The sequence below is a fragment of the Pipistrellus kuhlii genome, unplaced genomic scaffold, assembly GCF_014108245.1.
Source record: "Pipistrellus kuhlii isolate mPipKuh1 unplaced genomic scaffold, mPipKuh1.p scaffold_m20_p_10, whole genome shotgun sequence".
Classification (NCBI taxonomy): domain Eukaryota; kingdom Metazoa; phylum Chordata; class Mammalia; order Chiroptera; family Vespertilionidae; genus Pipistrellus; species Pipistrellus kuhlii.
The window spans coordinates 35,049,405-35,065,573 of record NW_023425405.1 but is presented as its reverse complement, the minus strand read 5'-3'; the positions used below and the strand labels follow the sequence as shown (position 1 = coordinate 35,065,573).

Sequence of the window (16,169 nt, the reverse complement as noted above, 5' to 3'; positions counted from 1 at the left end):
AACCAAGTAATATATTCAGGAAATTGGGTCAAGTTCTTCTGTTAGTGAATCATAATAAAATAGCAATAAAAATAATTTTCAACTTAAAAATAATTGGCCTCTCTTGGGTGATTCAGAACTGAAAAGTTTTCATGGGGTTCTTACATGACACTTTCTACTAGAGGTGCCAAGAATGTGCAATGATTTCCTGAATTTTCTTGGCTCCTGCAAAATCTACTCATCATGGACACTTATGTCCATCCACAACGTCTATTCTGCAATAAAAAGGGATAAAGTGCTGATAACAAAAACACAACCCAGATGAATTTTTTAAGTCATTATGCTGGGAAGAAGAAGCCTGCCACCAAAAGGGTATACAACTTGAATGAGTTTATTTATGTAAAATTCTATAATGTGTACACTAATCTAGAGTGAGAAGTCAATATCAGTAGTAGCTCAGGGACAAGGGAAAATGTATTGCAAAGATGAATGAGAAAATTTTGAGGGTGCTAGAAATATTCTAGTATATCCTACTTTGTGTTGGTGGTTTCCCGGGTGTATACATCTACCAAAACTCATGGTATTGTGTACTTCAAATAAATGCAGATTTGTGCAGAAATTATGCCTAATTTATTTTTAAAAGTCAACTACATAATTATTTCAAAATAAAGAAGTTTTAAAATTCAACTAATGATGTAATAGAAATAGATCAGATGAGGAATTTTGCCAGTGGTTTGATGAAAAGACAAGTGCTGCTTCCTAGAAGTGGCAATCTGAAACATTGAAACTTGGTATATCTTTCTTTGAAGAGCCTGGTAAGCCCTTCAAATTCTGGAAGTGTTTAAAAAGAGGCATCTCCTGCTAAGAAGTAGCTTGTTCACAGAACTTCCATCTGAACAAACAAGCTAACATCCCAGGATGCTAAGGAAGAGCAGAGTCAGTAGGATGCTTGGTCCTGTTTTAGTTTCCCCAGAAACGAGCAAACAGTATTGCGTGGAGTCTGCTGCCAAGAGCCTGTGCTCCTGGTTGGGCAGGAGCTCTTGGTGAGGGTGTGTCTGGAGGGATATGAGCCTCCAGAGCCTTCACATCTGGTCAAACAAGGAGCTGCCTGTCCTGCATCTTCTACAGTCAGCCACAGGCACGTCATTATTACAACCTCAGTGTTCTCTCCTGCACATGCCGGAGCCTTCTGTTTTAAGCTCTCTGGTGAGGACTCTTTAAATTACAGCACAGGAAGGACTAGGCAGTTAGCCAGGCTCCCTGCACAGTTCTCTTTTACACAAAAGAGCAGCTCAGAGTAAGCATCTACCCCAAGCTATTATTTTTCCTCTTACAAGACTTTACAGGGTTAAGCATGAAGACTCTGGGGTCTTCGCCTGGCCTTAAATTTTCAATGATCAAATGATGATAATAATAGTTTCTACATTACAAGATTGTTGTAATCATTGAATAAAATAAAATATATAAAGTGCTCAGATCAATGCCTAGCACACAGGGCACTCAAGATATGATAATTATCATTTAGATAAGAAAACTCAGTATCTCATGCTGAAAATAGCTGAGTGAAAAATGAAGAGCAATGTTATGGGAAAAGAGTGGAGGAAGGGACAAAGGGGAAAAACAATCTCTGAAATGGAGCCTCAGGTTTTTTCCAACCTACACAAAACAGCCATATGAAATGCTCAGTCCCTGAAGGATATATTTGTCTTGCAACAAATCTAAGACAATTAATCTTTTTAAGAAAATCAATTTTTTAACACAGCAAGTCAACCACTTTTTTTCCAGGAGATCTTTCTCTGAAAAATACAGTAAAGGACCATTTTGTTTTGATTGCTTTGCCTTGCGTTTCACCAAGCAGCGAGGAAAGCTTCTTACACACAACTGAGCAACAGGTAAAGAAGAAAGCATCAACTCAGCCAATCAGATCCACAAAGAGGGACTCATAGAAACTGTTGGCTGACTGCAGGTCGTAGGTGATTTTACATTGGGTGATCTTGTTACCACCTAAGAAACAAGGAGTTGTATTTTGTTTGTTTGTTTGTTTCCATTGGGAGCCTATGAACTCTGAGCATACTATGGCAATAGTTGAGACAAAGTACAAGTATTTCTGCACATGTGGAAAGGGAAAAGATCAACTGAATACAAAGATAGCAGACCATACCTAAGTTGACCTCAAATTGAATGTAAGTCAGCAGTGTTCAACAAGCCCAGGATGTATAAACAGGAGCCTGAGGTGTATGATTGGAAACTAATCCTTCCGAAATCCCTAGCATTGACTAGCATTAAATTGAGGAATGCAGCTGCAGAGAATGAGCCTGGTACTTACTTCCCCAGTATATCTGGTGTGAAGTGAACTATCGAAGAAGTAGAGAGAGACTTTGGAAAGATTCTTCTTTGCATTTCCAAGGTGTTTTGGTTTTTTTTCCTTTCATTTTTTTTTTGACCCAGTATTTATTCTTATAGAATTTACAATTAAAATGTCATTATTATAATGAGAGGTTTGTATATAAAATCAACCCATTAGATACCTACCAGGCGATCCTGAATTTTATCTACAAGGTCTGGATCACTCAACAGGAGAATGGGTTCACTAGATGAATCCCCAGATATCAAACGAAGTTTGGCTTCATCGACTACAGTAGAAAGTCCAATGGTGATAAATAGTATTCCTGCAGTTCTGGCTTCTTCAGAAATACTTTGAACATCTGGACTCTTTGGGTGATCAATGCCATCAGTCATCAGCAAAGCTACTTTTACACCAGCTTTACGTCCTTCTCTCTTAAATAGCCTAGTGGCATTGGAGATGGCATAATAAGAGAAAGTACCTTGCCCAATGAAATTCATAGACTTGACCCTCTGCTTAAAAGTCTGTAGATCCTTCCAAGAAGAAAAAGATGGGTCAATCTGGACAGAGCTGCTAAACTGAAGAGCTGCCAATTTGATGTCATATTTCAAGGAGCGACCCGGGGTCAATTGGAAAACCTTGTCACTCAAGCTAGCCACAAAATCTTTCTGTTTGTCAAAGAGAGCAATTTTAGAACTTTCAGAGCTGTCCACGATGAAGACAACATCTATGAAGCAAGTGGAGTCTGAAATAGAATAAATAGGTTAGGCAAATTGCTTGTACCTACTCATGAAGCAATTTTACATAAGAAAAGCCCTGAGCTGATATGTTGGGTATTGTTTATTTTTGAGTGGAGAGAGAAGTATACCCTGTTTCCCCGAAAATAAGACAGTGTCTTATATTAATTTTTGCTCCCAAAGATGCGCTAGGTCTTATTTTCAGGGGATGTCTTATTTTTCCATGAAGAAGAATGCGGTATACATTTATTGTTAAATGAAAATAAAGGAAATTTATTACCTGTATACGGTACGGTAGTATGGTAGTTGTCAATACAAACCAGACAAACTGTGAATCCTACAGTATCAAGAATTTACTCATTTATTCAATGACAATCATGTCATCATCTTCTGGAACATCATCATTAACAATCCAATTCCTGAATTTTCTGGTGAATTTCTTGTGACTCCATATCTTTCAGAATCAATGGACCAAATCTCTCATGTTTAGCTTGAGGAGAGGGGGGGCTTATTTTCGGGAGGATGCCTTATATTTCATTCAGAAGGAAACCTGTAAGTAGATCTTATTTTTTGAGGATGTCTTATTTTCGGGGAAACACGGTAAAAGATAGGGCTTCAGGTGTAAAGAACTAAATCTATATATTGTAAAATCATGCAAATCAAACACAATCATTTTTAAAATACCATATATTCTGAGCATCTTCCCCAAAGTGAAACCTGTTTAAAATGGGAGGGGGAAAGTGCATCATAGTTTACAAATTCAACAAACATTGGGCACAGTTGTCTATAAGTAAATAATACCCTACTTTTTTTCTCAGGTGTGTTTCATGTTAGTAAGGCCCCTTCTTGTTTTTGAGTTTTGGAGTTTTTTGTTGTTGTTTTTTTAACTTTTTGAACTTAAGAGAGAAAGTAACTGTACACCTCACACTTTAGCTACAGGAAGGGAGAAAGAAACTTAAAAGCAGGGAATTTAAGATCGAATCTTATTCGCTCTTACTAGTTAATTTGCTTATGGCCTTGGTGTGCCACTTATCTCTCTGGGCCTTCGTTCTTTATCCATAAGATGAAAGTGGCATTCTCTTTCATGCCTATTGTATAAGATTACTGTGAAGCTTAAACAAGACAATAAATGTACGAGTGCTTTAAAAACTCTGATGTTTATAAGTATGCCCTGTAAGGTAGATCACTATCATGATATAATCATATCAAAGTGGAAAGTAACATATATGCATTATATATATATATATAGTTTTTTATTTGCATCAAATGCTACTGGTAAAAATGCACGTTAGTGTTTGAACAGGCTAAAACTAATCATTAAAAACAAAAATAAAACTTTTTTTTTTTTACCCTGGAGATCATTTGTCCTTGCAAGTGAACTGTGCTTTGATCCTTTCTTTCTTTGTCCATATATCGTTTGACTAATAAAAGCTGGCAAAATCAGGAGATAAAAGACAAAATGTCCATTCCACATTTTGGTAGATGGTGGAAAATCATCTGCCGGTAGCACCTTTAATAGAAAAATCAGTTATAAATACTATAATAAAATATAATGCTTACTATTTTTAATTCCATTCCAGCAGAATTGAAAACAGGCATGTGAATTGAGAAAAGAGTTTTCATTCATATAGAAGTATATGCACATTGAGATTTTAAAAGTTTCTAATCCAAATAAATTATGGCACTATAACCAAATATTTATTAGTGGATATTTCTATCAATCAAAGTTGGGAGAGCCATTTAACACATTTCTGTCCCATTCTGACAACTGTGGTTCAATCACAGGGTCTGCTTTGACATTTCCACATTCAGACTGTCACATGGTTATTTCATTCATTTTCATTATAACTAATTCCTGATCAGCCCAATATTTTTCCAGACTGTAGAGAACCACCACATTTCAGTATTACTATGTGTACTCACAACTTCAGTGAGTTCAGAGGTCAAGTCAAAAATTAAGTTGCCCTTCTGTTTCCATAAAACCCCTTTTCTCTTTTCTACTCTTGTTTTGTAAACTGTATCTCCAACTGTATTCCAAGCTGGACCACAACTGCATATCCAATAAAAAAATTAAAAAATATGAGAGCAAAAATAGATTTGTGCAACTGTTCTTCCAGCTAATGGACTGAAATGGGACTCGAAATCAGGAAGCACCCCTTCTGAATAGCCATGTGAAACTATTTTTCTGGGTATCTTAACAATAAAAAGTCTAATCCTATATTAAAATCTTCAGTCATTTCCATCACTCAGTATGCCCAGCTATACGTGAAATAACTTTAAATTCACATGCTTGCCTGGTAAGAAAAGATTCACTTGTGGCTAGCTCAGTATACCCAAGAATGGATAAGAAAGCTTATGTTGAACCAAGGGTTCAGAATGTTTGCCTGCTTAAATTACATTGATTTCAGAAGTTCTGGGAAAGGAATCACATTTTCCTTCTTTGGCACCTTGCCTTGAGGGAATGGGAACTGGGAAATCATGAGCATAATTTTTCCAGGCTCTGAGTAGGGGGTAGAAATATATGCAAAAGCAGTGAAGAATAAGCTGAGTGACTGAAAAATCTTTCATACCTACCAGATGAAGAAACACCAAGGAAAGCAGAACTGTTAGGTTGGGGATGAACCAATAAATGGCTCCATGCCATGGTCTGTTTCTCAAATAGGATCATCTAGCAGGAAGTTTATTAAGCTGACTTTGTATGGCCAAAGCATCCTGCTAGCAAATACATCAAATACAATTGACCAAATGTCAACTACTCTGTGGACCAGGGATGCTAAGATGTGAAAACGGGTGGATGTTAAAGGAAAGAACAAGAATTGTACTAAGGAAATAGAATATACAGAGCACATCCTATTACTAACCAATGAGAAGAATACAAAGGACGTTCAAATTTAATTCTGAAGATTAATGTAAGGGTATAGCTATGTAGCAAAACTTAGCTGCTATTGCATTTTAGGGGAAAAGAAATAACACCATGTCCCTGGAATTACATATGACTTTTCTTATTGTTGAGCCTATACCAGAAGGAACTTCTCATAGACTGAGAATTTAATCTCACTGAGAACAAGAGAGAGAGATTTTAAAGCTACATGATCAATGATCAAGATAACCCTTCAAAAACCTAAAGGTTATAACCATGTGGCATCAGGAGTAGAAAACCACTTTTCCCTCCTCATTTGTAGGCCTCATTTTGGGCTTTGAAAATGTGGCTTTAAAGTAAGACTTATCTTTCTCCAAACCTAAGCACCTGTTCATAGTTTTTTTTGAATATGATCATGAATTCCTACCTGAATCTCTGATAGACAATGTCTACAAATGTAACTTAATCATTAGTAATAATCACAATGTCTCATATTTTATTACTATTTGCTCTAACACTTTTTATTTAGCTCTCCCAAACCAAAGTTTGGTATTTCATTCTGTTTTCTGATATTGACCATAGGACATGCTTATATCTGTCCACTTTTCTTTCTTTAGTATTTTCTACTTTTCTGAAATCTTTATTAGTTTGGCATCTAAAGGCCCATTTATTTCTAATACTTACCATGTTTTATTTCGCTTCCATTTTTAGTAATTCCCATCTTTCTCTCATTTAAATATCACATTCAAGTAAAACAGGTTTCGGGAGGGTCATTATTAAGTGAAAGAAATATAAACCTCAATGTTTACTATTGGTTAAATTTTATAAATGCAGAAAAAAATTAAATTTAACCAAATGCCATATTTTTGCCTAAAATTTTGAGAGTAGCTATTAGGATCAATAACTCTAAGAGACTTTATATTTTATAATTTTCATAAGTGAAATTATCTCTCAGCAGAGTTAACCATTTTATTCACAGTGCATCTCATTTGTTTCTACCTAAAAATAAAATGACGTATAAATACTTTGTTCAAATTGACATACTTGTCAAGTTTTAAAGTATTCTGCAGTTAATACTTAATTATAAAAACATGTTCAAAATTAAGAAAAAGATACCCCAAAATATATTAACGTTATTATAATGCTATGCAGTAGAATGTACATTAAAAATTAATTTTTACATAACTTTAAATACATTTTAAATTTCTGCAATTTTAAATTCTACAATTAGTCATATTTTTCTAATAATTAATTTAAAGTAATAGCAGAGGATAAAATTTTTTGATAAGTTTTCTTCACACTGTATGTGAACAATTTAATCTTCCACAGATCCACAATGTCTTCTCTGATTACAAGCGATTAAAACAAAGCAGTTATGTCTTACCTTATAAATAGTTTGTCAAACAGGAATTAAAGACTGGTTAAGGAAAGGCCAGCAGCAAGGACCATCGTTAGGAATGGAATTGGCAAGTGAATATTTCTGTTCTGTGGGAAATAAAAATTGTCCTTGCTTTGGATCTTTTGCAATCCTTTATTCATTTTTATTAGACTAAGTTAAAGCAAGAGTGGTCAGGCATTTGGCCAGGGTGCAAGATTTGGGTGGGATCAGTAAGTAATTTAAAGGAACAGTGTCCTTTCGGAACAAATCTGTGTTTTCCAGACTGTTTTAAAAACAGCTTGAGCAAATTTTTTACATTTTAGGCACTTGCTGAGTCTGTCTTTGTTTCTTATGCTATATTCTTCACTTTCTATTTTTACATTTCTTTGCCTGGGGTGTGTGCTCTGTTAGATAGTGGGTCTAAACAGCTTTGTGAAGGAGTATAAATGACTCCATATTCAGATGCAGTGTTTTCCAAGAGAGGCAATGGGTTGATCATGATGGAAACATCCGATGAACATGTAGAAGCTCATTATCCCAGTCTTTCTATATTTCTTATTTTTGAAAGTTTTAATAATAAAAGGTTTGCAAAATAGTGGAAGGGTGATCTAAATTTAGTGGTGGCTTCTCTCTGTAACATTGGGACCTCAGTTTCCCACTTACAATAGGAGGTAGTGCATTTAATTATCTATCAAGATCCTTTCAAACTGTAACATAAGAGGGAGGTTTACAAGAGTCAATATTTTGAGGTTTCTATCCAGGAAAGGTGGTCCCTGTGGTGGTTCCATTCTCTCTTTTTCTTATTTTCTACCCTGTTATTACAGCCCATTTTAAGTTGATGTTTATCAACAATGAATATTTAACAATGTTTGTTGTACAAAACATGAGCCAAGAGGCCACTTGACCCCTACACAACTAACAGGGAGGCTTCTCTATGGATAGTCTCAGAGTTAGAGATTAGCAAGATGACTAGGGAAAGCAATATAATTGTTCGTGCTATAATTCTTTTAAATCAGCTTTCTTAGGAATACATATTAACATTTATTCATCTGCTTATCTACACTAATAAAAGGGAGAGATAAAAATTGATTATTCCTTCGCGAAGCCCACCAGCCAATCAGGAGTGAGTATGCAAATTAACTCAACAAAGATATCAGGCTAATTTGCATACCCAGGCATCCATTGGCAATGACGAAGGCATTTCACACCACTCCAGCTGCTCTGGGCCTCTTGGTAGCATGAGAAGATAGAAAGGTGGCTCCAGGCAGAGCAAAGGCTGTGCCAGCAGCCAGGGTAAGGAAGGCCCATTCTACAGGAATCTTCGTGCATCGGGCGTCTAGTTGTAACAATGGTTTCCATTTCATGAACACTTTATCAAGCAAGTCCTATGCTGAGTGCTTGACACTCATTATAGCATCTAGACCTCCAAAAGCACAACCACCTACCTACAGTAAGTACTCTAAGAATTCACATTTGCAGTTGAGGATGTTGAGGCAGAGTGGAGTGCAGTCACTTGCCCACCTTTATGCTAATACTAGAGAATGCCAGAATGGGATCTTAACTAAGGACTACCGGACCCCTGAGCCTCACTTATAACAATTCTTGTATCATTAAATTAAGCGTTCAGGTGAATGCTTGGACTTCCATTGTCTCCTCACCACAAAGCAGTTCTTGAGGAAGGGAGGGAGTTTTGTGGGGCTTTGGTAATAGAAAGAAGGAACAGTAGGTGTATTGCAGAAGTAAAATGGGATTTCCCAGGAAGCAAACATACTAATATATATTTATATATTTACACATACAGATTTATTTTTAATACTTTATTTTATATATTTTTAATTGATTTCAGAGAGGAAGAGAGAGGGAAAGAGATGTAGAAACATCAATGATGAGAGAGAATCATTGATTAGCTGCCTTCTGCACACCCCCTACTAGGGATTGAGCCTGCAATCCGGCATATGCCCTTGACTTGACCAGAATCAAACCCAGGATCCGTCAGACCCAGGCTAATGCTCTATCTACTGAACCAAACCAGCTAGGGCCCTATATAGATTTTTTAAAAATAAATCTTTATTGTTCAGATTATTATAGGTGTTTCTCTTTCTCTCCCCCCCCCCCCCCCATAGCTCCCCTCCACCTGATTCCCCACCCCACCCCATGTCCTTACACCCTGGCACTGTCTTCATCCATTGGGTCACTTGAGAACCAAGATACACCAGATTGCTCTCCTCCAGAGCACTGGTAAATGACAAATCCTTTTCAATTAAAAAAAATGTTAATATCGATACTCTACCTAAGTAGAATCTATATTGGCTTTATTTTTTAAGTTAAATTTTATTTATTCATTTTTGTTAATCCTCATCTAAGAATATTTTTTCCATTGATTTTTAGAGTGGAAGGGATGAAAGGGGGAGAGAGAGAGAGAGAGAGAAAGAAGAGAGAGAGAGAGAGAGAGAGAGAGAGAGAGAGAGAGAGAGAGAGAGATATTGAGAGATATCAAAACATTGATGTGAGAGAGACACATCTTTGGTTGCCTCAGGGGATCAAATCTGAAATCTAGGTACCTGCCCTTGACTGGGAATCAAACCCGAGACTCTTCAGTGCAAGGACTGATGTTCTAAATACAGGCCAGGGCTATATTAACTGTATTTATTTGGGGACCAGTGCCAAGATCTCCATTTCAGTAGTGAAGGTATTTAGGGGTCCTAGGGTCATTTGAAAGGAATCTCAGTTTAGGATGACTTGTATACATCAGGTTTTATCTGCACAAGGTTGCAGAAACAAATAAAAAGGCTAGTACCATATCAGTTTCAACTTCTATCACATACATCTAGACCAAGATCAAGGTTCAGGGAAATGTTTCACAATCTTTCTCCCAATTCACCCACTTCCTATACTGCCTATTGAGAATAGAAAAGAACATGATCAAGTGAGAAGACAATGAAGCTTCTTACCCAGTTTGGTTTGTCGTCAGAGGTCCTCTTCTGTTTTGTTTTGTTTTCCAGTATAAAATCTTGGTGTAGTAGAACTTATAACATTTGCCCAAAGCTCTGAAGTTTCTGGGATTATTACCCTTCTTGTCATCAAGAGTTTTACTTGGACATTCTCTCATGTCATTTGTAAGGAAATTAAAGAAACACCAAAATGCTATTGGTCTTATTTATGAACTTAGGAAAGGAAGAAAAGCATTCAAAGACAGTAGGGAAGTGTAAATTGTCATTGGGAATCAAAAGTAGAAAATGTGGCATTGCTTAAGTCTGGAGCAGCGTGACTCCAGTGCTCCACCCCTCACCAAATTCTGATGGAGTTATCTCTTCCGCATTCCCTCTACTCAATTAGTTTTGTATTGTTTACTCCCTGATTTGCCTTGCTTCATTGTTTGGCACTTTGTCCCAGGCTTGAATAATTGTGCCACATATGCAACACCCTAAATCACAGTGACAGGGTAATTTCCACTGTCCCAATCTTATGACTATTAAAATCTTTATCTAAAAATTTCCTTCATAATTGATATTTTATTCTGAGTTATTTATTTTTTACTAAGAGCAAATGCTTTTATGCCAAAAAGACAGAGTGCTCTCTGGAAAAAATTACAATTTTCCTTTCTAAGAAATATCTGAAAGTGGATTTGGGTTTTGTTCTGTCATAGGTTTGAATGATCAATCAAAAAAAAAAATCATTATTTTCAGTCAGTGGATAGAGCAGTCAAGTTTTTCATGCAGAGTCATCCAGAAGAGAAAGATTAGATCTATTTAAGCTTGGACCAAATTCTACTTTCATTGAAGAAAGTATTTTCTTTTTTCTTTTTTTAAATTTAGTTGGCTTTACTTTCAGGTAATAGAAAATGTTGTACTCTATCTTAGTGATTTATTTGATTGCCCACTACATGGTATTTAACCTTTTCTTGTATTAGGGACAGATAATAATATTGAATCTCAGAACTGGAGGGAAACTTAGATACCACTTTTATTTGATTTGTCCACTTCACAGATGGCAAAATAGAGGGCAGACCATCCAAAGGTCAAACCAGGGGTCAGTGAGGGAATACAGTTTAGATGTTTGTGAGTCATTTGGCCATCTTTCATTATTCCTAAATACCCCAGGAAGTAACTAAGCCTTTGTACCATCCAGGCTTGTGCCAGAACAAGAGAACAGCAATTGTTGGTCCATAGCCAACTATTTATGTCTGAAAAATATGGATTTATTTCAGTGGCAACTGGCTCAGAACAAATTACCTTGGGCTAAATTCCGTGTGCACTGAGTCTCACACGTCACTGTGTAAATCTTAATGCTGGGCCATCCAAGGAGTGAACAATACTTCCTAGAACCTGAGTTGAAGAACTTCCTTCTCTAAATTTGGGTGGGTTGGCCTGAGTAGTTGGTATTGTTTCACTGATTTCAGTGACTTGTGGAGCATGAAATTGATACCTGATTAAAACACAGACAGTAATGTAAGTACATATCATTATCTTGAATACGTTTCAGAAATTCAACACCCATTTTAATTTTCTTGTCAGCCCATTTGAAATTTAATAAGAATATCCAACAAAGCAAGTTTTAAAAGTAACTCTATTGAATTCCTGAAACAAAAAAATGTTTTAAGAACATTAAATAACTTATTACCCCACATTATGTCAACCCATTACAACTCTGGTTTACAAAATATTGTCACTAATTAAGGTAATACATCTAAATTATATTGTTTTGCCTGGACAATAGTTTATTTCTTCTTCTATTCTTTTAAATTATGTACTAATGGTAAACTACCCATTGAAAAAGTTTTCAGTAAAAATGACTTGAGGTGAATTAATATTTTTACTATTCAGGGATATAAAAAACTTAAAAAAAATTTTTTTATTGCTTTCAGAGAGGAAGAGAAAGATAGAAACTTCAATAAGGAGAGAAAATCATCGATTGGCTGCCTCTGGAACCAACCTGGGCATGCGCCCTAACTGGGTTCATAGGTTTGACACTCAAGCACTGAGCAATGCCAGCCAGGCTAAAAATCTTTTAATGACATAAACCCCTCCACAAATATAAGGTACTATTAGAATCATGGTTCATTGTTTATATCCAGAACTATAGATTATGGAATTACACATGTATAATTTTACTTAATGTATATAACATTTATTTAAGGATATATTTTCTATTATACCAAGTGATCAAATTCAGAAATGCCAGATATAACACAAATCAGCAAGGACTGATACTGGGTGTTGTGGAACTATTGTTTGAAAAAAGATATTTGGGCACCACCTTGTGGGACTTTGTAGAAAGACATGGTGTGAGAGAATTTATCTCACTAACAGATTAAAACTCCTAATTGCCTCTGAACAGGTAGAATGTAAGTTGCTTTCTGTAAATCCTCAGGGTAGGGAAATAATGAGATGAATCAAAGGAGTGACAAAACTAGATACTTTTATATCTGAATCAAAAAACGAAGTAACATCTGATGTAATCTGAATATTATTCACTTAATAACATTAATTTAGTTTCTACTATGGACAGGCATTGGTTAGAAAACAAATAAAATAAGATCCAGTCTCTTCAACCCAGTGGAGGAGATAGGCAAGTAAAAGGCAATGGCAAATTTTACAAAAAAAAAATTATTCTTAAGTAATCAAATATCAAACTTTAGTTGATGGTACCATGCTGAAGTGTTCGGGAGCCAATTGTACTGGAGTCTGCAACTTACTTTGCAATGCATTATAAAAGAAGATGGATAGTGAGATAGGTAGATGAATAAATATATGATACAGAAAACATGTCAATTATATGTCCAATGTTAATTGCAGAATCAAGGTGCTGGAATTTGCTGTATCATTCTGTCAACTCTTCTGTATGCTTGAAAATTTTAATAACAAAGAATTAGACAAAAAAAAGGCAATGGCAGTGCAGTGTGATATTACTTCTAAATGAGACTTCAAAGAGGGCACCAGCCCGTACTGTGCCATGGGTTGGAAGTACAGGCACCAGAGAGTAAGTAAGTTTATGCCATGTTAAAAGGCTTAGACTTTATCTTGAGGACAATGAGGAACCATGATACAATGTTAAGTAGAGGAGTGACATGATCACATTTTCATATTAGAAAACTCACTCTGGTGACTTGGTGAAGAATTAATTCCAGGAAAGCAAGCCTAGAGACTGAGAGACCTACCAGGAGCATTACTAAGATGCCAATGAGAGCCAATGAGGTTCTCAAGACCAGCAGTGGGATTGAAAAGAAGTGAGTAATGTTGAGAAATACTTAGGAAGCAGTTAATTGGCCTAGAAAGGGGAAGGAAATGAAGAAAGACAGTACTCAGTGGTTTTCTGAAAAGTATTTAACAATTGGCTCTCTGAAAAAAAAAATAAGTGTGTGGGCATATGTGTCAATAAATTTATTATAAATCGTACTGATATAAAGGAGCATGTAGTATACAAGTAATAACAAAATATTCATTATCCTCTATTGATTGTCACAGAACACTTTTGTAGATTTTTGCCAAATTCTCATATCCTTAGTAAACCTATGATTGCAACTGATGAATGACTGTAGTTCCAACAGGAATGTTCATTGACATTTCCATTTTAACAAATATGATGCCCTGCTAGTGTATATGATACTTCTGCCAGTGTATAACTTTTGATACTTCATCCTCCCCTTATTCACTTGTCCCCACAGGAGGAGGAGTTTGATTTCTCCTGAATGATAAGGGTGATAGTCTAACATCCATTGGTCCATTTTTACTGAACAGGCATATATAGCAGTTAAAGACATGGAGGTAAAAATACCAGCGTTTTTTATCAGTAAAGTTGAGTGTGTCTTGGACTTGCAACCCCAACCACACTTCTCGATGCCTTCACCCATATGTAGACTTTGGGCTTTCTCACCAGTCTTCCAGCTGCAAAGGGTGACATTCCCTGCCTCCAACCCTTGGATCCTGAATAGTAGGTATCATGAAGATGAGGTGACACATGCATAGAACCTTAAATAAATAAATAAATATAAATATAAATATAAATATAAATAAATATATATATATATAAATATAAATATATATATATATATATATTTTAATTTCAGAGGGGAAGGGAGAGGAAGAGAGATAGAAACATCAATGATGAGAGAGAATCATTGCTCGGTTGCCTTCTGCACTGGGGACTGAGCCTGCAACCCAGGCATGTGACCCTGACCAGAACCAAACCCGGGATCCTTCAGTCCTCAGGCCAACACTCCATCTACTGAGCCAAACTGGTTAGGGCATACATAGAACTTTTAACACATTAACTCTACCTGTTCAGTAAAAATGGACCAACATTTGTCAGCCTTCTTTAGGGATTGCCTTGCCTGAGAAAATGAACACATTTAAAGTCCCACTTCCTTCAAGGGACAGCTCACATCAATGACACTTGCACATCAGTAAGTAGTATAAAGGCCTGGAATCCTTATCCCAACTCAAGACATCTCTGAAGGGCCAGTCCAGTTCTAAAGTTTCCCATGAATTGGCTGAGGCCTTTGTTGACATTGAATCACAGCTCAGCTTCTTACTCTATCCAATCCAGCATCTTTCTCCCACCTTCTGCAAGTGTTGATCCCAAGAACATTCCTTAATATGTATCCTACATCCTAATCTCCATCGTAGAGTATGGTTCTCGGGTCACCCACTCTTGGAGTGTTAAGTGAGCCTATCTTGTAAAGTATCTGGCACACAGTATTTGCTCTATAGTTGTTTGTTATAAAACAAACAAATAATCCAGTGGGAGTAAGTAGAATGGAAATAAAATTCAAGAAGAAAAAAATAGAATGATATAGAATTTCCTGTTACTAAAAAAAAAATAGCTTACTCACAAAACTTAAAAATGAAAATAGTGAGAAATTATCATTAAAGTATGTAAGTTTTGTTGGAAACAACAGAGGAGGGTGGGGAAGAGAGGGAGAGAGCAATCAAAGAATATAAATGCAGCCTATCTAGTGTGGCTCAGTAAATAGAGCATCAGCCCAGGCACCGAAGGGTGGCGGGTTCAATCCCAAGTCAAGGGGGCATGTACCTCGGTTGCAAGTTTGGTCCCTGGTGAGGGCACATGTGGCAGGCATCCAATAGATGTGTCTCTCTCACATCAATGTTTCTCTCTCTCTCTCTCTCTCTCTCTCTCTCTCTCTCTCTCTCTCTCTCTCTCTCTCTCTCTCTCTCTCTCTCTCTCTCTCTCTCTCTCCTTACTCCCACTTTCTCTAAAAATCAGTGGGAAAAAATATCCTCGAATGAAGATACCAAAAAACCCAGAATATATGTGCATATTTGCATAGCCATTGACACAGACAATAATGATGTGAAGGCCTGAGCAGGGCACAGGCAGAGAGGAGGAAGAAAAAGCAGGGAGATATGCGGGGCATTGCTAATAGTGTCAGCAATAAAAAAATGTATTAAAAATCATAACCTTGGTAGCTATGTAAGGTTCATGACAATATTAGATGTAACCCCCCAAATGTATGAATAAGTGCATTGACTTATATAATTTGGGAGTAATGCTAGAATATTTTTGAAAACCACTATTTTAAAACATCTCAGATCTTGGCCTTGGTCAAGTAGTTTAGTTGGTTAGAGCACATTGCTGATAGGAGTTTCGGATTCAATCTCCGGTCAAGACACATGAAACAACCAATGGATGCATAAATTAGTGTTTCTTTCTCTTGTTCTCTAAAAATAAATAAGTAAATAAATAAATATCAATAAATAAAAACTTATAACTCGTAAAAATATATCTATTAAATATCTTAAATATCATCTTCAACCTTTGTAAAAAGATTACCTAAACCATGTCAAATGTTTACAGGACAAAAATTTCCTCCTGATGCTTAAGAGCAAAACTTGCTCTCAGGCAAAGACTGAT

The 16,169-nt window shown here is 36.3% G+C and overlaps 1 protein-coding gene across 3 annotated transcripts in view; it reads right to left on the bottom strand.

Annotated features, from left to right (window-relative positions):
* The window catches only part of COL28A1 (collagen type XXVIII alpha 1 chain), a 142,977-nt gene extending 132,440 nt beyond the window's left edge, over positions 1-10,537 (bottom strand). The window contains exons 1-5 of one of the 3 annotated variants that reach the window (XM_045578408.1): positions 10,250-10,537; positions 9,463-9,550; positions 7,305-7,405; positions 4,411-4,570; positions 2,512-3,068 (exon numbers count right to left, since the gene is read on the bottom strand). In XM_045578408.1, the coding sequence (XP_045434364.1) occupies positions 2,512-3,068; positions 4,411-4,534 (681 nt within the window). In that variant the 5' untranslated portion in view covers positions 4,535-4,570; positions 7,305-7,405; positions 9,463-9,550; positions 10,250-10,537. The remainder of the gene's footprint in view (positions 1-2,511; positions 3,069-4,410; positions 4,571-7,304; positions 7,406-9,462; positions 9,551-10,249) is intronic. The other 2 variants (XM_036429347.2, XM_036429346.2) reach the window with 2 other exon arrangements.
* Positions 10,538-16,169: the final 5,632 nt, after the last annotated feature.